A 24,536-nucleotide genomic window follows, 5' to 3' on the forward strand; every position below is an offset into this window, starting at 1 on the left:
AATAAAAGCATTAAGGCAAACACACAAAAAATTTTTAATTAAAAAGAGAATAAAGGGCTAAAGATATAGAGCAAATGAATTCTCATACACTGCTGATGGGAATGTAAAATGGTATAACCACTTTGAAAACATTCTGGCAGTTCCTTTATAAAGTTAAAAATACACATACCGTACCACTGGAGCCACACTTAAGTATTTACCTAAGAGAAATAAAAGCATATCTCTATACAAAGACTTGTATGTGAATGTTCATAGTAGCTTTATTTCTAAATAGCTAAAAACTGGAAAAAATCCCAAAGAGTGCATACTGCATAAATGTATTAATTAAAATTCTAAAATGTGTAAACAATCTATAGTAACAAAAAGCAGACCAATGTTTGCCTAGAGACAGGGCTGGGAGGGGAGGGAAGAGAGGGATTACTAAGGGACACAAGGAAAGCTTTAAAAGTGATAGATATGTTCGTTATCTTGATTACACTGATGGTTTCACCCCATCAAAAATTATACTCTTTAAAAAATGTGTGCAGTTTATTTTGTATTAATTATGCCTCAATAAATATATAAAAGAGGAGAAGGGGCAGGAGGGACAGAGAAGAACAACCCAAAATAAAAGAGGCTTTAAAAAAAATGAACTGAAAACTGTGGGGCTGGCATGTGTGTGTGTGTATGTACATATGTATATATATACATACACACACACACACACACACACACACACATATATATATATATATGAGGGCCTTTTCATTATTCGGTATATACCCTGTTTCCAGTGCGGCACTCACTCCAGCTCTACACTGTTATACTATGACTACTATCTCTGAGTCAAGTGCCTCTCTGGTTAAATTTCTCTCAAACTGGCAACTTTTTCTATAAATGGCCAGGTCTTTGCTACAGCTACTCAATTTTCCTACTGCAACCCAAAAGTAGCCAAAGACTATATGTAAACAAAAAGATACGTGGTTGTATTCCAATAACATTTACAAAATCAGGCAGCAGGCCAGATATGGCCCAGGTATAGGCCACAGTTTGCTGATCCCTGCTCTAGAGAATTATACTAGTCTTTTCATCTTAGGAGAACTAATCAATTTCTCTTCAGAAGTCATGGCTATAAAATGCTTTACACCTAAAGAAGACAATTAAGCAAGTAAACAGAGGAAAGGAAGTAATGAAAAGGGGATACTTTAAGAAGAGTTATAGATCATCTTATCAGCTATTAGCAGAAGATTAGGCTCAGGGGAAGTATTTCTGATAGCTTGCAAACACTGTCTCATCTGATGAACTCACATCTAAGATAAACAGAAATCAGAGTAAGAAAAGTATGTGTCTTCAGAAGTTTATATGAAGGTGCTTATAAATGACTTCCAACAGTTACTTTTGTCTACCTTGACTTTAGTTGGGGGTTTTGAGTGTGAGTAATAGTCTCGAAGATTTCACTCCAGATGAAAAAAATCAAACATTCTAAGGAAAAGGTGAACTGCTGAATAATATTTTTTTAAAAAAGAAGTAAGACTGCTACCTCATTCTTAATTATAAGCAAGTGATAGATTAACTCAAAATCTTCATAAATGTGTCTCAAGTTCATGACCCAACTTCTAGAATCTATAATAAATGAGACACAAAGAAAAACGAATGTCTATTTCTGTCAATTAATGCATTCCCCCAATTTCACTCAATTCTTTCCCTTCAGGCAATACAACTTTTCAGGATAAGTTTATCTGTGCCTGATGATTCCATAGGAAAGGTAGTGTTAATTTCTCCTCCAATTACTGTATCAGATAACAGAAAAAATACATAAAATGAGATCAGCAATAATCATTCACTGCTCATGGGAGAAGTAAGTACAGAACTGATCTCTACCTTTGGTGTTCTCCTTGGTCAAAATGATATAGTTTGTTTTGGTAAAGGAAGAGAGGTTTTTAAGAAGGTGATAGAAGTGGGAGTAGGAGAAAAGGTGACAAATTAAACACATTAGTTGAAGATTTCTAGGGCCTCATTTTTTAGAGTTTTAGAGTTTGGTGCTTACCTTATAGAAACTAATAACAACTCAGTCATTTTCAGATAGAGCTAAGTATAAGAGAGGTTAGCCAAACCCTGCTGATTCACACAAGCATTTGCTTCCTGAACTTACAGTAAATCAACTTTGGGGAACATAGCCTCTGTAAAGGTATTTCTGCAGGGCAGCCTCTCATCTAATCAGCCACCATATGAAGACAATAGCTCAAGAGTAAACTTCTTTTTCCTGTCTGGTTCTCTTACCCTAATCGGAGGGAGGGAGGAAGGGAGGGAGAAAGGAAGGAAGGAAGGAAGGAAGGAAGGAAGGAAGGAAGGAAGGAAGGAAGGAAGGAAAGCAGGCAGGCAGGCAGGCAGGCAGGCATGAATCTGTGATTTGGTCTGTCATTTATAGCGTTAAACCTTTAGAAAACTGAAATCCATGAATACCACTGGGTTTTCCTGAATAACGCAGGTGGTGAAGGTACTGTTAACCAAGGGACATCAGGCTGCGATGCTTCAAAGGCATGGAATATTATTAATAAGTGATGACAATGACAGTTTACAGACATAATTTTTAAATATCAAAAAACTTCAAAATAATTTATAGTTCACATTTGAAATAAATTACATTATTTTCCTGGTAACAGATTTGCCCTTATAATAATTTATTACTTTGGCAAAGAATAAAATTATTTTTACTTTCCTTGCCCTAAAGCGGGTTTCAAGCTAGGGTGGCAAAGGGAGACTTTTCTAAAATAATCCACAAAACCACTAACAAGTACTAAGGGCTCACACATCTTCAAATATACATTATATTTAATTTATATTAGGAGAGAAAACTAATATATATGAAGGCAGACATTGCTGACTGCTTTTTAAAATCCATTATTCTCCATCTCTTTCCTTGCTAACAAAAACTAGTATTGTTTGTGGATCTAGCCTCCGAATGTTTGAGAGGTGAATCCTCAGCTCCAGGATATAAATCACTCTTGGATCCACTCTTCCTGCCAGTCACTACTTTAGACATTGGCATGTGACAAAACTGCAGTCAGTGAGATGCAAAGTCTGTTCAAAGTCTTTTAACTAAGTTTTTCCTTGCTCTTAAGAAGCGACATATAAGAACTGGGAGGATATGAAGCCTGAAGCTGCAGCAGCAATACTGTGACAAGCAATGTTTGCTGACTTGCTAAGGTGGCAGAACAGAAAGATGACCAGAACATGGGTTCTGATGTGCTGCTGAGATGCTGAACTGGACAACTCTAGCAACGTACTATGCGAATTACTAAGTCCACTTAGTGTTTTAGCCACTTTTAGCTGGGTGCTCGGTTACGTGCAGCTAAAAAGCATAGGAACTGACACAATTATATGCCCATATTACAGCTGAGGAAATCAGTTCAGAGGTTCAATAGACACAGACCAGTAAATACATGGCAGAGCCTAGAACACACAGAATAGAACCTCCTGCTTTTCTTTGACAAATATTGTTTAAGTACCACTGTGTGTGGAGCATTAGGCATACACTGGGTTTTAAGGATGAAAGGAACACAGTACTTAGGGACTCACAATCTAGAAGGGAGATAAATACACAAACAAATAATTAATGAAATGTGACAAGAGCAAGAAACTATCAATTCACAAGAGAACACATTTAACAATATCAAGAAATTTTAGGGTGGGTATATCCAGGAGATGACACACTTTCATTCTTCAGTGATTTCAAATTTCAAAAGACAACTTCCTGTGACTCTATAATTATTTTTTAAAGTTTTTAAAAAACTTCCAAAGAAACAGATATAATCTTTTAAACATAATGCTGAACAAAATAAGCCAGACAGAAAATAGTACACCCTATTTGATTTTAAATAGGCAAAATTAATCTAGGCTGTCAGAAGTCACAACAGTAGTTTCTCTGGTGGAGGAGGGCAGTGAACTGAAGAAAGCACAAAGCAGTTTCTGTGGTGATGGTAATGTTCAGACACTGATATAGGTGCTAGTCACCTGGGTGTTTCAGTTTGTAAAAATGTATCTGAGCCATATGTACATACATATAAATGAATACATATATGTATAAGTTTTTGTATTTATATTATACTTCAATAGTTCAAAAAACAAACAAAAAAAGAATATACAAAATTAAAAGTGCCAGCTTCCTTGGTCACCTCTTTTGAATCCCGTTTCTTAGAGGTAACCTGTTAACAGCTCCATGTAAATGATTCTAGATAGTGTAGACCTTTTCCCACATATTTCCAAGTATAAATGATCATGAATGTATATATACAAAAATGGTTTTAAAATATTTTGTATTTTAAATAATGAATCATAGTGTACATCTGTTTTACAATTTGCTTTCTTCACCTTCCAAACATCTTTCTATTCAGTTAAGCACCTCACAATACGAATATATAGCTTTTATATTTACTTGCTAATGCATCCTCATTTATTTGTTTTCAATTTTTCTTGTGCAGCTATTTCTGTACTATATGGTCCTGAAAATGACCCTATGGTCTCAAAAAGCAGAAGGTTTGCACTAAGCAAAGAAGATAGGAAAGAACATCCCAGGTCAAAGAAGCTATAGAGCATAACCAAGAAAATGTGTATGTGGCAAGTCTGGATGAAAAGGTACATATGAGTTCGGTGGAGAGGCAGGTATGGATGAGATAATTTAGCAGGGGTTTTCTGAGCCATCATAAGGAGATTGGACTTTTTCCTAGAGTACAAGGGAAGGTGAGCTACTGACTGAAGAATCTCCAGCAGGAAAGCAACATACAAGGGTTTTACTTTAGATTGTCCTGAAAATAGTGGAAAGGTTGATCTCAAAAGATAGGGACTGGATGCAAGGCAACGCCATGGAAAGGGAGTAGGAGAGTATGGGCAATACTGAGAAGCCTGAATAAACAGGACTTGGTAATTATGGATGAGAAACCAAGGGAGACAGAGAAAGAAGTCCGTGATAATTTCCAGGTTTCTGCTTGGCCACTGGATGAATGGAGTACCATTAACCAAAAAGTGAAAGAAGGAGAAGTAGAATTTGAAGGGGAGAGATTTGGAGTTCTGTTTGGAGAATATAGAGCTTTGGGACATCCAGTCAGCAGAAGCTGAAAATGCACATCTGTTCGGAGTGCAGGAAAGAGAAAGGAAGAGGAATAAAGGTTTGGAGTGGTGGCACTCAGTGGTGGTTTAAGGCAGGATATCACCCACTGGGGAAAAACAGAGTTAGGGGAAAAGGAAGACATGAATAAAATATCACAGAATATTAATTTTTAAAGGTAGGCTGAGGAAGAATTGCCTGAAAAGGAAACTGAGTAGATGCATTCAAAGAGGTAAAAGGAGAACCAGGAAAGGAAGGCTCTTGGTTCTCTGAAGAAGATACTGGTCATTAAGATGAAATGCTACAGTTAGTTCAAGTAAGATGAAGTGTGAAAAACTTCCTTTAGATTTGGCAATTATGTTACCAGAAGTCTCAGTGAGTTCATTACAGTAGAATTCCAGGCCGATAAAGGACTAAAAGGCAGAGGAAAAGTAACATCAAATAGAGCCTGAGTTTAATAATGTTTAATAATTTAGTAAGTTTAACAGTGAAGGGATGGAGAGGAAAGAGAGGGCAATGGCAGGAAGAAATTAAGAAATGAAGGAATTTTGTTGTTGTTTACGAGAGATGTAAGCGTGTTTTACAAGGTCAGGAGAAGAAACCTGAAGAGGACTCAAAGAAGGTACAACAGAAAGAGCTAAGTGATAGAGCAACACTGCAGAGGAAAACTCTTTCTAGATATATTACATTTCCAGATTGCCGGACCCAGACTCATTTACTAGTTTATGCTACTTCACTTCATAGACGTTTTCCTTTCCTGGAACGAAGATAAAGCTGCTCTGAATTGGAAAAGAGGTAATAATGTTATTGAATGTTCTTAAAGCATTAAGTAGGAAACAATATTGAGAATATTTTTCCCCAAAAAAGGAGGAATTGAACTATTTGAACGGAAATCTCCTTTTAATGGTAAAACACCATCATACTTGGCCACCCCACTAGACTACTAGCTTCTTGAAAGCATCATGAATACATTCAAAAATGCTTGTTACATATCTACCATGCTAGGCTTGAGGGGCACAAATAAGAGCAAGACACACTCCCTGTCCTCGAGGAGCTGACAAATATATAATTACAATACAATGCAATAAGTACAAATAAGAGAGAGGCAGGCACAAATACCATGGGTACACAGAAGAGGGATATCTAACTCTGCCTGGAAAGTGGAAAGAAGTCAAGGAAAGCTTTAGAGAATCTTTATTCAAAGGATATGTAGCAAAGTCTTCAAAGGATATGCAGGAATTCACCAGGCGAAGAGTAAAGAGAATTCCAGCTGTAAAGAAGCACGTGCAAACACATGGAGTTTTAAGAGAGCCCAGTGAATTAAGGCAACATCAGGGAACTCAGAGGGTATGCATGGCAGGAAAGGATGCAAGAGAGGCAATCAAGAATGAGCCACCGAAGATGTTAGGGCTAATAAGCCTGCACATCTTGTAGGTGATGACTAGTCACAGGGAAGTAACATTGTAAGGTTTTCATCCTCGGCATCCTCCGTGGGCCTAGTACCAGCCCTTTCACCACAGAAAACTTTCAATAAACGTATGAAAGATGAGTCAGAATCCTAGAATCATAAAAGAAATTTGAAAAAAACACAGACCCTAGGGAGAAGGGAATAAATTAAAGGGAATTGATTATTTAAAAGCACAAATTAATTCACTGACAGAGTGGAGAAGTAGAGTCAAGAGTTACATTGGCTAAGGCCCTGTAGAACATTTGTTGTGTATACCACCTCCCATCCAAGAATTAGGTTAAAGTTCTCCAAAGAGTCAAAGTGAAAAGTCCCTAAACATAGGGATACAAACTTGGGCTTTGATTAGATTTTCATAGCTTGAAGCAACTGCTTTCCACTTACTAAGGGATGAGTAAAGAAGAAAAAATATACACTGGATTCCAGTAGCCCAGTATCAAGACAAGCAATACCTGATAACAAGGACTAAGAATTTCAAACTGAATTTAAAAGTCATTCCATTTACTAGCACCAAAAATAAATGACTGTGATGACCTGAGAAGATTACTCTATCTACGAAGCAAACAGATTGCTGCATTTGGTACAAGTCACCAACTTACTTGATTTCCTCCACTATGTTCAGGTAAAATGTCCTACAATAAGATAGCACAATATTATTAAAATATGAGTTCTTTCATCAAGCTTCTCTATATTAAAGAAATAATCAAATCTTTGACCACTAGGTTATAACTACAGGCCACAGAAAATCACTCCGAGAATAAATTATGGTTAAAACCCAGAAGTTAATGCAGCACCAAGCACCATAGTCACATCACAGGCACATGATCTCTCAATATTCAGAAACTTTATGTTCTTGGCCAGTATTTAAGCCCTTCCATTCATCTCATTTTGGTTGAATATAAGCCAACAGGATTTCACCAGGAGAAATTTGAAATAATACATTTCCTGTATTTGATGCAAGGGAGAAAGAACTGACGTACACAAGAAGCAGTAAACTCAGCAAACATTTGGACTAATGGTTTCACATAAATATTTGTACAGAAAGGATGAACTAGATTAAATCCTAGGGAACTCCTAAAGTCTGGAGAAAGATGAGGTTGGACTCCCATAAAGTTCAAAGGATCTCTAAGAAAATGACAATTCCAAATTCTAATGTGACATATCAATCACATTAGTTTGATGGGTAGTTTGGAGAGGGTAACATTCTATGGTAACTGGTATCAGAGGCTGGAGACAGTCATGTATCAGGTTACCAATATGAGACTACAAGAACTAATTTACTTACTTGACTCCAAGGCAGTGAAGCTTAAAGGCAATGTAATTATTTTGACTAATGTCCTATTTCAAAAAATATTTGATAGATAAAGGTCCACAGAATAATTTAAGAATATACTAAATAAAAATGAATGAACAGTACAGTGATCTGAAATCTAGTCCTGAATTTGATACAATTAATTACATAATCATGGCTAAGTTACAAATAGTCTATGTCCCAGTTTATGTATTACAGTGATGTACTCATGACTGAGTTAAATGTGAAATGTTCTAAGCTCCTCAAAAAAGCAGTACGCTACTTATAAGTTGAAGGTAATTTACATATGAGAAGTTAACCACCATGACTAAAGCTAACATTTTCCATTTAAATAGAACTCACCTCCAAAAATATTCAGTGCACTTAATAGATACATGTTCAGTAACTCTTAAGATGCATTACTTAAACATTCCATAAATAAGGAAACAGACATACTAAATTATTTAATAACTCAAAATCTATCAATAAGTATTACAGAGTAAGGAACAGAATCAAACTCTCAATGTTCTCCCCACACAACCCAGTCCATTGCTCAGCTCACCTACTTATCTTAAATTATGTTGTTCTATGCATCAGAAACATAGTTATGACAGGAACAGAAACTTCTCTCCCAAAGGCTTCAGAATCCATTTTACTAAAATATGTTCAAATTTAAAATGAGAATGGTTCCATAAATGGCAACTATTTATTAAACCCAGAAAAATATTTCATCCTGTATTAGGTTAAACAGTCTATAAGGAATAGAGACTGTGATTTTTAAACATAGAGTCAGAAAAGCAAACCAGCAGCAAAGACCAAAGACTATGAAAGGGTCTACCTCAATCTTAAAAGAAGTAAGAAAAATACAGGAATGGGTGAAAGAAAAACAAAACCTAAAACTAAAAGCTATTCTATGGAAGACTATGGAGTATCTGTACCATGGACAAATGGCATGAAAAATATACCTTCAGATAAGCATCTGATACATATTAATCCATCTTCCAAAATAGCAAAGTGCTTTTCTCCCCCCACAAGATTATCTCCTCAGGAAAACCAGGTACTCTAATACATGCTGTTACTCCAATAAAGCTTTTTCTGAAAGCTATTTAGAAATAAGTAGTAAAGTGGGTTTTTTTTTTAATACAGTAAACTTTTTTATACCCTCTGACCAAGAGTACTGGATGGATTATTGCTCTCAACTCTTCATATTCTGTCATAAAATTATACATTCACATGCTTTGTCATGTAACTTCGCAAGGCTTATTAGCCACATGATTTTTGTCTAATGGGACTTGATGCCAGCAGAGGCTTAAAATGCATTTTGGTAGTTTGGCCTGTTTCTTGCATGCTGGTGAGAAACCATGACATGAGTATGCTCCAGGTGGCTGCTGCCCTTTCATGATAGGCCTCAGAAGAAACATATTTAGAGCAGATCTAACCCTACCTACAGCCTGAGGCAGGGCCAGCCACCCCACAAACTGAAGTAGATGTAACTGGCCAAGCCCAGCAGAGATCAGAAACCCAGGTGATCTACAACCCAGTGTGAAAATAAATCCTTAGTCTTGTAACTCAATGAAACACTGGTTTGTTATGCAGAACTGTCATGACAATAGATGGCCAATACACCCAATAATTTTACACCTGAGAATGTATCCTGAGGCAATGAGAGAGAACAGATTCACATACAAGGGTATTTATCAGAGCAGCATTTATAATAACAAAAAGCTGTAAACATTCTTCATCAAATAATAGAGTGAACAGCTAAATAAGTTTTGATCTAGCCAGACTATTAAATATTTGAAGCAATTAAAAAATTATGTTCCTAAAGAACACTCAAAAACGTATGAAAATGTTCATAGTATATTTTAAGTTTAAAATGTATAAAAGCAAGATGCATTGTTTTAAAAAATATCTTTAAGTAGAGAAAAAGATAAGGTAGATAAAATAATTCATTTAAGAAATACATATGCTTTTCTGTGCTAAATATTATTTTATGCTAAATATTATACTAAACACTATACTTGAAATAAAGAAGCAAATAAGAAAAGTATGTTCTCTGACTTCTTGAAACTAATAGTGTGGTGAGGAAGACAGATACTAAAAAATAAAAATCACAGACATGTCATTACAAATTGTGATAAACTATTATGGCAGAAATTGCTAATTATCCACAATATTTATTTCCCCCTTCCTGCTAAGTATTACAGTCCCTGAATTTTATATGCCCACGGCTACCTGGAATAGACTATACTTCCCAGCCTTCCCTGCTCCTAGTTGGGGCCATGTGACCAAGTTATGAGCAATGGAATCTAATTGCAAGTGGTATGCACAACATCCAGTAAATATCCTTAGAAATAAAAGGCTTGCTTTCCCCCTTCTTACCAGATGGAGCAGCTATTTTGGATTATGATGTGGAAGCTTCATGCTGAGAATGGCAGAGCAAAAGAGCAAGAGGAGCCTGGGTTCTGTGGCACTGTGGAACCACTATCCCCAGCCCTAGTACACCTACACAGCTTCTACATGAGACAGAAATAAAATTCTACCTTGTTTAAGCCATTTTCATTTTGGGTTTTCAATCACTGACAGCAGAACCTAATCCTAAATGGCACAGCTATGAAGGAGACTCAATGAAGGGGTCAGTGAGAGATTATAATAGAAACAGTTGATTTTGACAGGAGGATAGGGTTTCAGGGATAGGTCCTCTGAGAAAGTGACTTTTAAGCTGCAACCTAACCTACCTGATGCCTGGTCAGGAGAGTACCAGGTGAAGGGAGGTGGTGTGGCAAACCCCTCAAGGCAGGGGAAATCAAAGATGAAACTATTATGGCTTAAGCCTGAGTCACAAAAGGAATATAAGCAACAAACTTTGAGATGTTAAGATTGCTTCTACAATAAATGAATTAGAATGAAAGCAGAGCACTAATGCAACTCAGTGTATCGGCCCCAGTATTAGAATCTCTATTCCGACACGCAAAAGACCACACACGTATGTCAAACATGAGAGGAAAGGGGTGCAGAATGAGAATGAACTCTGTTAAAAAAATTAACAGTTGCTTCCACACTTCAGTATTACTAGTGTTTAAAATAGTTGGATTCTCTGATTAGAGTGGTTCATATACCATGAGAAGAATGTTACTTACATTTTTAAACATTAACCATCCCTGGAACAGACAAAGAGTTTGGTGTTAAAAATTTTTTTTAATAATGTTTCTTGTCTATTTCTGATTATAGAAACATATTTATTGTAGAGAATGTAGGAAATATACATAAGCATATAAAGAAAAAAACAACCTACCTGTAAACTCATCACCTCCTAACATTTTACCTGACACTGTTTTTACACACATTTACATGCCTACATACATATATACACACAACACACAAAAATGAGATTGTAATGCATATGAAGTTGCATGTGCTTTTTCACTTATTTTATCTTGAGCACATTCCTATGTCATTAAAATATTTTTGAAACCATGATTTTTAATGGCTTTGTAACATATAATTTATTTAGCCAATCAAGTTTGGGGTTAAAACTGAATTAAAACTGTCAACCACAAATTAAAGCCCTGTGGGTCAAGAATATGACTTCAAAAACTGCCATGGAGAGTTTCTACTCAGAAATCTCAAATTACAGTTTGAAAGCACTGAAACAATCTAAACAAGAATTCACTGAAATTCACTGAGTTTTAGCCAAGAAGGATGCTCAATAAAGACTGTATTTTCCCAAATGGAGTGCACCATTTCATAATTGGTCTTGAGGAAGAAACTGAATAAGTAGTAAATACTGAGGTAGCAGTAACAAATAAGAACTAATACTTGCCTACTGTAAGAATTAGTGATTGTCTGCAATGTTTTTTTTAATAAAGCAAAATAAGAGAACATATGCATTTATTACTTCTGTAAGTTTTCAAGTGGATCTGGAAAAATGATTATAGAAAAACACATACAGAAAAAGAATGGAAACAAACACGACAAAGGGTTAACAGCTGTTAATTCTGGAATACAATGCTCTTTGAACTTTTCTATATTTGATTTTTTCTCAAAACCAAAAAATATTAAATTAAAATATCGGTCATGTGAGTAAGGTTAATTCAGATTTTAGTAATTAAAGTAGAAGGAAAATCAGTAAGTTTTGCCAGAGGCTAAGTGGATCTTTAGAGAAAGAAAAACAAAAAGCTGGGCATACAGCATTAGGCGTCTGTTCTAAAATAAAAACTATTTTAAACAAAATATCAATGTTCCATGTTGGAAATAATTCTGAGGAAAGACCAGATTTTGAACTTTGTATCTGTGCTTCCTTCATGTACTATCCTACCTAAAAATGATATATTTTCTGTTCTATCAAAAAGGTTGTTTCAACAGTTAAGCAAATACTTTAAAAATTGCAAGACTGCATTTTAGTTTCTGATACTTATTTCCTTTACTTTGTAACCTAAAGTTTTCCAAATGCTTAAACCCATTTTTAAAAATTCTAATTTCTAAAATCCAAACTTAGTTCAGGTGACAGAGTTCACCACTTGATGAAATGTCTTACTGAACATAAATGTTTGCAATTTTCTATTAAGTGAGGTTTCTAGCAAAAGAAAAATTAAAGAATTAAAAGTTACAGAAGTAAACCAAATCTTTACATTAATTCTTACAAAAATTTCAAATACATGTAAATTTTAAAAAATTGCCCCTTTCCCCCAAACGTAGCCTTGGGTTGCCTTAACTTTGTGACAGCATCCCTCATCCCCTATTTCTCTCATCAGTTCTCACCTTCTTTCCCTGCTGAAACACGTGAATTTTTCAGCCAAAGTGACTCATTCACTGGCATCTTGTCAAACTAACCCTGAAACTCTAAGGAGGCTCAACATTAACAGAATTTTAAAGCTAGAACACTTTCACTAACACACATCATTTTGACTTTAGAGAACTGAATCACTTTCAGAGTCAAATACACCTAACAAAACTCTGTTTATATTTTTCCTTATAAATTGTTCTCCACCATGCTACCTCCACTTAATTTTAGTTTAGCAATTCCCTAATGTAAAACACCTCCTGTCTCTGAAGAAGACAAGATGGGGAAAAGTAGAAGCATTAGAAAAGGAGGGGGTTGAAAAAGCAATTGTTCACTTAGCTTGGAAAAAGATTCTTTTCTGAAACATTAACAACTCATATGTATTCCACAGAGTTCTCAAAAGTTTACTTCTCCCCTTAGTTAAATGAAAGTACAATACAATATATAAAACAAACACAATCAGAAATCTCCAGAAATAAATTATTCTCATTGTTATTATTCTCAATGTCATTCAACAAAAGTTTAAAAAACAACACAAGTATCAATTATTGAGAACTGTATAGCTAAAAATCTTCAATAAGATGTCACTAGCATGAACTATAAATGGCAAATCACTGTATCGTTTTGGCTCACACATTCACCTACTCCAAGATAGAAGACCTCTACCTTTTAACCAGAGGGAGAGTGATGGGGAAGGAACAGAAAACACTTTGTCAGATTACCACAGACTTTTACTTATAGCTCTATCAAATGTCACACTCCACCTGGTGGCAGGAGCTGTCTGAATTGGTGAAGCAATTAAACAAGAAATTCCTAAGAATATTTTCCAGATGTCCTTGCAAAAAAAAAAAAAAAAAGATGTTCTTTTTTTTTTCGGCCTATATACAATAAATCTAACAAGGCTTCACCAAAGTTTTTTCACATAATAGTAGGTCAACATCTAATAAAGATTAACATAAAGGAATGACAATCAGAATGGGAGACCTACATTTAGAGCAATCTATTTACAACGATTCTCTCCATCTCAAGCCTTTAAAACAGGTAACAAGGCATATCCAGCAACTATAAGATTCTCTATTACATCCTCCCATTAACTTTCTTTACCCGATCCCCTATGGGTAAGCTATAGAGTTTAATTAACACAGTTAAGAGCAGCCTGCCACAGCACTTTTAGATATTTGCCAGTAACATATACCCATGGGATACTCTAGAGACTGATTTCAACCAAAAATAAAAATAGATAAACAGAGCTCAAACAAAATTAAAACTGAGTCTGGCTGCCCACACTTATTTTCACACATGAGGAAAAATAGCAGTTCTCCTAGAAGCCTCGAGCAGACATATCTTTAGAACACAATGTTAAAAATATGCCCCCCTCCTTTTTCCCCTACCTGTTTCTCACTCAAAGCTGTGATTTTGGCTTGAAGTTCATGAAGCTGTTTCTTTAAATCAGCATTCTGATTGGAAAGAAAAAATATCTGTGAGGAAGATATTTCATTTGTTAACAGAATAGTAGCAAGAAGACTTTATGCATACTGTATTACAAATGATGAAGCAATCTTAAGCATTTAGCCAATCATATGTGTCATGCATTAAACTGTAGTCATATTACTACCACCTAATGCATTTATCCTAAATGTAGGCTGCTAACACTAGAACAAGGGTAACTCCTTTGCACTTATTTTAAATTACAAGAAGTTTTATATTTTAGCATCTTGTACTGTAATAGTACTCCTTTCTACCAAAATAGTTATTCTTTATAAGAGAGAATCAGTTGACAGAAAATCCTTAAGTTCCACTAAATCAGACAAAAGCAGGAAAATGGAAGTTATAAGTATGAACACACTGCATACTTAACAGCATTATCAATGAAAAAAGGTCTTTCTCTGCATGCCCCTCTCCCTTATTTAGTAGTGTACATTTGTTATTTTAGCCTAGATTTGAAAGCTGTCAGTGCTGCAACTGCCTTAACACTACATCATTCAAATTAACACACTGACTAACAGGGCAACTTCTCAGTTCTAAAATGCTGGGAATCAAAAAGGAATACTATTTTAAATGAGATACACTGAAAATGCTTGCCTTTTACTAAAGTGGGAGAAAAATCCAAAATTAAAGTTTTCAAAAGTTTATGTAGCAGGATAGCCTACTGACTAGCTGACCGAACACCACCCCAATAAGACTATTTTTCCTTCATCATTTCACATACAATTCCTTCAATTCATCCTGCCTCGTCTTCTGACAGGGTCGGGGCATACACCCTCCCTCTCATGTTTTCTCCATGTACTCTTTTTTTATGAAAGTATTTGATATAAGGCCTCTCTAATGAGATCACCCACAAGATTGTCCAGCAACTTAATGTCCCCTCAAGTTCTTCACACTAATATCTCTGTTACATGATTCCCAGCTATATCAGAAATGCTAAAGTTTTCTAATAATATTTCAGTTACTGATAACATAAGTTACCACATTAAATATAAAATAATCTATTCATCTAAGGTCTATTGCCTCTTAGTTCCCTAAATCTAATTTAAATTATAATATATTTTTTAAATTAAAATGGAAAAGCTTCTCAAAGAAGTTGGCCCGTCAAACAAGAGTTAAGTGGCTATTAATGACAGCTCTCAGAATCTATGGATTGTTAAAAACACAACAGTTAAGCCACTGGGTGCTAAATTTGTACAAATGGGTATTATTTCCCACTTACAAAAATCAATCTGCTACAGTAACATTCTTCAATCCAAGAATCTATTTTATTTAACTTTACAATGAGGTATGAATGCTATGTTTAATAAGCTAAAAAAAAAAATACACACACACCCATCAGTGGGTCTATGTGTTCTGTGAACAGACTATGAGTAACCAAATGCAGAGGAGAAATCCTGAGAACGTGTGATATATAGTCTCCACACCTGTGACCCACTGTCTCATTGCTGCAAAAGAGATACCACCTGAATGATAAATATAATCATCAAAGATGAGGTAACTTTTTAGGGAGATTTCTCTTCAAAGATAGATAATAAAATGCTCAAGTCAAAAATGCCTATGAAACTTTAAAGAAAGGTAGTATTGATGGATCATTATATAAGGTTCTTTTAAACCTTCTTTAAGAGCTCTTTCAAAAATAAAATCTTTTAAAATGGTTTTTAAAAAGTATTCTAAATTCTCACTCTGAACATACTGGAATTAAGTATTTAAATGTTCTGTACTATAAACTATAAGAAAATAAAAAATGGTTCTGGGCCATATTTAATAATTTTGAGACGACAGAAAGCCTCACTAACTCTGATTTTGAGTAAGGCGGCTTGTGGAAATGAAATTTAAGCTATATGAAGAGTATTAACTCTCATTTTTTCCCCAAAATACTCAAAGCAACTAACATTAAAGCAAAAGAGCAGTAACAAAGATCGAATAATAGCTATATTATAATAGAATGACTAGATTTTTCTTAACTCTTAAAACATGAAGACCAATGTGCTAAAAATAATTGCTGTTAGAGATGAGATAGTTTTTAAAAAAACTTATTAGTCTATATTTTAGTATTTTATGATTATTTTATTTTAAATTATTTTAATTTAAAAATTAAATGAATAAAAATAGTATTTTACCTGTGGATCCTGCTTCATCTGAGCAACCAGTTTCTGATAATAAAGAGAGAAAAAGAGGCATCAGTCTCACACAGTAACTCACTATGGCTAATCAGGTTTAGCCCCCCAAATCTAGAGTTTTAGGCCCACACAAAAAAATGAGTAATACCACAATCAGGATAGACCATGAGCTTCTGTGGTCCATACAAAAGGTTAATGAAACACTCTTCCTAACGTTAAAAAAAAAAAAAATCAAACTACCACTTTATATTTGAAATGAAGAGCTTCCTGCTTTTAAACAAATCTGGAGATGGAATGGGAGAGGGGGGCTTTTAAAAGGCAATTTAAACAAGCTGGATGCTCCAAAAGCGAAATATCCCTTTTAAATGTTGTCATTGTCTAGAGTCTCAAACAAGGCCTGGAAAGAAGCTGCTCTGTACACAGCAAACAGATTTGGCAAGTCTGTTGGTTTGGTTCTTACCACAGAAGAAGCCTAGTGTCAGATGTGACTTTGCCACTGACTTCTCTGTGGGGTAGCAGGGAGTACTCAGTGAAGCAGTGATGGTCAGTATTTGAGAAGTGAAAGAAGTGAAGGAAGCAGTAATGCAAAATTCTACCTACCTGGGTTCCTCTGGGAAGGAGAATGTTACCAGAATATTGAATGAGAAAGAGCTTTACTAGGGAAAATGTAAGTCCAAAAAAAGAAAAACAAGGAAAATGGATGTTGATTGACCCAATCTAACTTCTGAAAGTATGACTGCCCAGAGGTAACAATAACCAGAGACACAAGAATTTGAGGCATAAAGGAACATCAGAAGGCTGATTGCTAAAAGTATATGGGAATAAGCTGTTCTCCAAGTGACTTTTTCATGTAACTGAAAAATCTGTCCCTCTCTTTGGGTGAAAAGACACTTTTAAAGTTTTTAGCCAAAAAATAAAACCTTTCTAAAATATATACTTATCTGCCTTATTAAACAGAAAAAAGGCAGGTTTATTAATACTTACAGGCATGACTACATCAATACACTATTCTGCAAACATTACAACTAAGGACCTTACAATGAAGGCCCCAAACTACTATGTTTTTTAGAGTTCTTGTGACTGAATTTTAGTTTTTTAGTCTACTCCTTAATGCCAAGCAGTCAGTTAGCAAATCTTGCTACTATTATTATGCCCCCGTCTAACAGCCCAAGAACCCCAATTCAAATTTGCTGCTTCTGATCTGCTGTGTAATACACTTAGTGAACTAATTCTAAGATGAGCAAATAGGGTGTAATAACCTAAGAAATCCCCCTTGAATAAAATGTATAATCTCTGGTGAATGACTTCTGACATTTATTCTAGCTTGTCAAAAGCCTTACTTCAGGTACTAGGATACATTTTGGATAGCTGAGATTGCCAACCATGATCTCCAAATACAGAAGACATATGTTACTATACTCTATTTCATATGTGACAGTGGTTAACTCTTCTATATCTTGGTCTTAATCTACAAAATAGTAATAACAAGCATTCCAAGAGCTCAATGAGATAGAAACACAAGGTTTTATATATATACATATTTTTAAAATTTGGGGGGAGGAGGAGGTAATTTTGTTTGTTTGTTTAATTTTTTAATGGAGATATTGGGGATTGAACCCATGACCTCCTGCATGCTAAGTATGCACTCTACCACTGAGCTATATATACCCTCCCTCCCATACATATACATTTTTACTAATGTAGTCTAAAGGCCAGTCATATTCTTCAATGAAAAAAGTCCTTGGCTGTCCTTTCTGATTTGGTTATCAGAGAGTGGACTTCTATACTAAAGTTTCCTTTTTAAAGCTCAAAATGGTTTTCCTCAATGACACTGGAAATTAAAAAATGACTGATAACCAAACTCAGTCTTTTCTCTGGAGGAAATAAATAAGCCAACTTTTCTACCTATACTCAACCAAGCTGCATTTTAGACCATTAGAGGCAGGACAGAACAAGCTGGGCGGCTTAATTAGACCATCCAAATCCCTAGTGACTTCAAGCTGCCATTGTGTGTTATCAAAGTTAACTTACTTTCCACTGTAAGATGCAGCAATTTTTGAGGATATACTTTATGTCAAGGGTTGGCAAACTACAGCCCACAGGCAAATCCAGCCTACCACCCATTTTTGTAAATAAAGTTTTATTGGGGGGCAGCCACACTCATTCATTTATATATTGTCTATGGCTGCTTTGTCTGTACAGCAGCAGAGCAGAGTAGTTATGACAGAGACCACAGATGACTTGCAAATATAGAATACTTCACTGCCTGGCTGTATACAGAAAATGTTTGCTAATCTCTGCTTTATACTATTCTCCATTCCAGGTAGAGTAAATACTCCAAAAGTTTAAATAGGACTTTCATTAAATCCACATAAGAAAAATCAAAAAGGCAATTTCTCAAAAAAGATGAGATACTCATCACAGGCCACTATTATTTAAACATCCAGTCAACATCAACCACGTGTATGTTGCTACTTTTTAAATCCTCTCCCTGTCCACAGAGAACAAAAGTACTTCCACCAAAGCAAGACCAGGTAGTTCTGTAACACACATTCTATCTAGTAAGCTCATTTTCAGCCCTAATTTCATTCCCTAAGTGGAAATGAGGAAGGGGTGGCCCCAATATTTAGTCAAATGTATGATCTGGCTTTGCCCTCAGCCTAATACCCAGTGCCTACTTTGATGTCATTTCTGGCATCCCTGAATTTGTCATGACCCATGATCATGTAAGCTACCACATATCCAATCATAATAACAACATAAAATTTACAAGAAAGGCATGTCACTTGGATTTACTGTTAATACTTAAATTTTTTTAAATAAAAAAGTATTCTAAATGTAACTGGAATGAAATATCTTATATACTTTCTATGTTAAAATACTAGCAACCAACATTAATAAACATAAATAAATGTTTATTACTGCACAAACAAAATGCTCTATAATAATTAAGGGTGAATATAAAAGCTATTAATTTTATGCTAAAAAATAAATATATAGGGAAATAATTAATGTGAATATTAAGAGAGTGATAACTTTAGGAAGAATATTATATTCCTTTTGAGCAAACAAACATTAATTTTAAACTTTAAATTAGATTTTAAAACAATAAACATATTTTTCATAACTATAATCTTCATAAAATTTGTATGCTTGAATTAAAAATATGAAACAAAATAATACTTAAGAACTCTTTAATTTTTAGTAATTTAGTTCAATTTGGGTAAAGAGTCTTTCAATAAAAGTCTCATTTGGACTTGTTCATACCTTCTGAGGATGAACTAAAAGTATAACATTAATTTCATCATCTCAAAATTTCTTGAGAGGCAGAATATCTCCAAAAATCACATATAACTTCATTAAACTATCTTTGATCCATGTAAACTTCAGATTCATAATTTTTCTCCAGAAATTCATCCTGTGATGATGTCAGCTTTGAACAAATCTTGAATTTAACTGTCGTCATTTGCCCTTCAGCCAAATTGGATATTCAGCAAACCAATATGTTAAAATACTTTCAACAGGAGAAAAAGACAAGTTTGTTTTTGTAAAGGGGTTTTTGTTCTCCTCAATAAGTACCAGAAGCAAGGCCAAATAAAATAAAATGTGCATAACTTTTTATATACTAAATTTCTTAAAGTTACCATAAAAACAAAACACACTTCACATAGAGAAGCCTGCCTATACACAGCAAATGCTGAGACTACTGCTGAGCAGGAGTTTAATAGGATCCAAAGCAGCAGCAGGGATTTCTGAACATCAAGAGACAATGTAAAAAGTACAGCTATCTGTCTATCTATAGATATATGTGTGTGTATATATGTACTTTTGAAGCTTTTTTTAAAAGTTCTTATCCATCCTAATTCTGAGCAACCTGCAAATTTAGTAGTTATCGAAAGCCCAAGGTGTTCTTCCAACAACTTCAGAAATTAACCTTACATTAGACTATTCAGATAAAAGAAGGAACACCATATCTAAGAACAAACATCTTTAAAAAATAGTTCCCTTCTCTCTGCTCACACTGAACATTCAAAAGTAGTCAACTGAGCATCATTTATCACTTTTGATTACCAAGAATTATGTATGTGTGTGTACCTTTGTCTTGAACCTAGGACCATATCCAGCTAATGTTTAGAAAAGAGACTGTAAACAGTGTTATTTCTGTTTACAATATAAATGATTTAGTTATTTAAGGATAGTTTTTTGTCTTGGTTACATTTATACTAAATAAAATGTATGTATTTAAAATCATATATTTTATTAATATAATTATATTATATAAATATAGTAATTATCAATGTTTTTTATTTATATATTTTAAAGATTTGTTTAGCCTAGGTCCCTAGGGTAAAATGTAAGAATAGTGAAATTTGAAATTTAAACATTTGTGAACACATTTTCTTTGTTAAGGATTAGAGTCAAGTCATATAGCTGAATTATGAGTAAAACCTTCAGGACATATGGTAGTCAAGTTAATTACATCTTGTTATTTAAAATACGCAAGTCACATGAACAAAGTCCCTCAGATGAACCAAAAAACAGAAAAAAAGAGAGTTGGGTTTTTTTAAACACCTTTAACATACGAAAAAAAATATTTTCAGTTCTTTTCTCTGGAAGAGAAGTCAGGAACGTTTTAGTAAATTTCTTAAAAATATTATCAATGAGTTTGTTGAGTAGTGATAAAAGATGAATAACATAACTCTTGGACAAATGACTGCAAGATGATTAAAAACTGTACTAAAAATCAGAGATGTCCTGCTTACCAATTTTAGCCATTACTTACTAACATGATGTGGGAGAAGCCATGAATGCAGCGTACCTGGTGAACCTGAATTTCCACTTTAAGAGCCTCCTGTAGAGTCTGCAACTCCATCCTCTACCTTCTCCACTTTTTCTTATGTCTGTTAATTCTATAGTTTCTTCAGCCTCTGTTTAAAATAACAAACTCCTCTTCTCACTGCAGCTGTAGAGATCAATAAAATATTTTGGATCATTATGTTGGGCATAAAGGAAATACTCACATTAAATAAAATAAATTCTATTAGTCTAAAATATTTGATTGTCTAACAAGGGCAAGAAATTTCCCCAAATAGATTTCTTTCAAAAATGAATAGTTTTGCACTGAATTGGTACCAAAACTTTCTGGGTTTATGCTTTGAGTATTCCTCTACAAGATACTTAAAATAATTAGGAAATGAAGAAAGTGTGTTTAATCTGGCCATGAAAACATCTAAGCACTTACTACATGCTCAGCACCGTGTTACATACTCCTTTCTGAGGACACAGTGCTGAACAAGACCACTTCTGTCCTGGGTGAGCTGGAAGTCTAGAGGGGGAGAGGACAACCATCCAGGACACACTGTTCTTAGAAAGAGACACATAACAACATGGTCATACATTTTTAAACATCACACAGAGTGAACAGGATATTGCAAGGTCTCTCAGAGGTTAAAGAAGGTCGGAATACTTTCATTTGGATGACTCTTACTCTATTAATAAAGAAACTCAAAATGGGGGAAATTCTGGTATAATCGAAAGGTTTACACTTTACAAATTAGTATGTAACACAAATACACTGCAGTGTAACTCTGCTTTCCACAAAGTTATGACAGGGACACTTAAAAAATAAATCTATCATGCACAATGGATGAGGTGGTCTAGCAACAGAACAGACACTTCCACCTTTACAATAAACACCATCTTTTCAAGCCTGAAGGTGCATCTCTTTGGCTGCATATATAACTGTGTGCAGAGATGATGTCAAAAGTGTAGATTTGTGAATGTGAACCTTTCTACTCTGCACTGCAATTTAAATTAACTCAATGGCTAATTCTCAATTTTTTTTTTCTTTTTCCTTGAACATGGCCTTAGGCATGATTTTAGGTACTCTCCCAAAGCAAAACTTTACTGGGATAAATTTAAACTTTACCTCTTTCTCCTTTCTTCTTTGTACCTATAAAATTTGTAGTTAGCACAGCTTTTCAGCATTCTTACTAAGGAAAAGGGAACTAAGGGACTAAGGAAGGGAACAATCAGGAGGCATCTTTATACTTTCTAACAATTATTTATCTATGGATAAAGTCTGTAGTCAACCTAAGTTTTCTTAAAACTTCTTTAAAACCTGATTTAACAGCTATAAAGCAATCATTGACTACAGGCTGTATATTTGTGAATATTAGTTTCCTTTATACTTGTTTAATCTCACTAGGCTTAACACATCACTGACAATCTGCCCCCTAAGGCTTACATACTATATTATGTAATATCAAAACACTCTAATCTAAAAAACAACAAACTTCACAAGTATAAAATTCCTTCAAACTTACATTTGTGAAGGCCAAGAAAGGATTATTATACAATGACACTGTGAACCAAAAATTTTCATAAAAGTAGTATGCTCAGGGGAGATAATTTGGAAAAGGGAAGATATTTTGATGAACATGCCTAGGTTTTTCAGCTATTTATTATCTAAAAAAAATCCTTGGAACTACAATGAATAAATATCAGAATCATTAAGTTACTAACTTAGACCAAGATTTTTGTTGTCATGTAAGTTTACTCTACATAAAAAAGCAAATAGTTCTTCCTGGACACTACTTAAGTTAGTTTTAAGATGCTATCAGAAAATGTGTCCAAAAGTGATTCTTTGTAATTGTTGTCAAATTAAGAATCATCTTGAAGGATTATTTTCAACAACTGAAAAGCCACATTTTATTTTACTGGTAGTAACATACAACATCATAGCTCAACTCAACTAATTAACTCTAGAAACAAACAGGATGTTAAAAACATGAAGAACTTATAATTATACACAACAAAGAGTTAACATAATTTGTACAGTTAGAGTGCTCACAAATTAATTTTTTTAAACTATGAAAAAGCAGCTAACAGAAGAAATAAGAATGACCAACATGAAAAATATCTATCTTCAAGAGTCATAAAAACGTACATTTTGTATATTTTAAGAAGACATGTTTTATCTATCAAACTGACAAATATTTGTAAAAATAGTAATACTCTGAGCTGTCTAGAGTTTGGGTCAGGTGGCACTTTTTAATTTGCTATTAGTTATCTCTTAGGGTAACACTAAGGGATACTTACTTTCTTCTTTTCAAAGCATCAATATTTTTGAAATTTTCCATAGAAAATATGTACTTATTTTTAAGTAACAAAAATTAACTTAGGATTGCTAGATAAAACATCAGAAAATTTTATACTGATGAAACAAAATGTTCAGGAAGAGAATAAATAAAATCAAGGTTTAACCTGGAGGCTCTAAACGTCAGAGGGCCTCACAGGATAAGAAGCCTGAAACTCAAGAGAATGAGGAGCTGACAGCTTTTACTTCCTTCATCAGATTGTTGTCTGCTTATTAGAGACACACAAAGGCACAAAATTTTATTTGGCATGGATTCTAAATGCCAATTACTCATTTTATTTCAAAATAAAACTGAAGGGTTAAAAAAAGGTGACTAGTTACTGAAAAACTTATGAAGGATTAGTAGATTGATCTGATATCCTTCTTCACAAAAGTCTTTTTCTAAATAGCAATTTTAAGAGATTGGCTTCTGCCTAAAGAACAAGTTATATATATACATTCATAGCTTACAAAAACAAGGCAAGCACATACTGAATCCTTTTAAAAAATATTTTGGGTGTTTAGACAACACATGCAGCCATCATGTTATGACCATTTGGGGGCAGTTTATAGCATTATAAAGAAGGCATTATTTGCTAAATTTGTAAAAAGATGATTTATCATAAACTGACCAATTCTAATAAATTACAAATAACAAATCAACTGCTGAAAGGTAAATATGAACAGACTTACAAAACAGTTTATTGAGGTACAATGCCTTTCACCACCCAACAGCTCTAAATACTACCATCAGAGAAGGCAAGTGCCTAGAACAAAATACCAACATTCAGTATCTTCAAAATTGTACAAGTCAAATCACTAAGACACCTAATGGCCTCTCACCTTCAAATAACAAAAAACCAAAAACAGAAACAAAAAACCTCTGCAAACCAACCAAACCAAACCAAATAAATATATAAATAAATAAATCAAATCAAATCAAATCCCACTAAAAGAGGCAGCTGTAACATCTGGAAAGAGCATTCGCTATTCTCCACCCCCCCCCCTCAAAAAAAAAACCTGATTCCACTTACTCACTGTGTAGCCACTCTCAGCTTCAGGTTTGTTTGTTTGTTTACAAATCAGGAAAATGGGAACAGTATCACCTACTTCACAAAATTATTATGAGGTTTAAATTAGGTGAAAGCGTATGAAAAGCCTTTTGTAA

At 34.4% G+C, this 24,536-nt stretch overlaps 1 protein-coding gene across 9 annotated transcripts in view; it reads right to left on the reverse strand.

The window, feature by feature from the left end:
* Positions 1-24,536, reverse strand: part of PHF21A (PHD finger protein 21A) — a 171,455-nt gene that overhangs the window by 116,190 nt on the left and 30,729 nt on the right. For 6 of the 9 annotated variants that reach the window (XM_032488531.1, XM_032488533.1, XM_032488537.1 and 3 more), the window contains 3 exons: positions 21,050-21,193; positions 16,231-16,263; positions 14,014-14,079 (listed from right to left, as the gene is read on the reverse strand). In XM_032488531.1, the coding sequence (XP_032344422.1) occupies positions 14,014-14,079; positions 16,231-16,263; positions 21,050-21,103 (153 nt within the window). In that variant the 5' untranslated portion in view covers positions 21,104-21,193. Of the gene's footprint in view, positions 1-14,013; positions 14,080-16,230; positions 16,264-21,049; positions 21,194-21,472; positions 21,595-24,061; positions 24,364-24,536 lie in introns of those variants that run through there. The other 3 variants (XM_032488538.1, XM_032488530.1, XM_032488532.1) reach the window with 3 other exon arrangements.

This window comes from Camelus ferus, chromosome 10 (genome assembly GCF_009834535.1).
Source record: "Camelus ferus isolate YT-003-E chromosome 10, BCGSAC_Cfer_1.0, whole genome shotgun sequence".
Classification (NCBI taxonomy): domain Eukaryota; kingdom Metazoa; phylum Chordata; class Mammalia; order Artiodactyla; family Camelidae; genus Camelus; species Camelus ferus.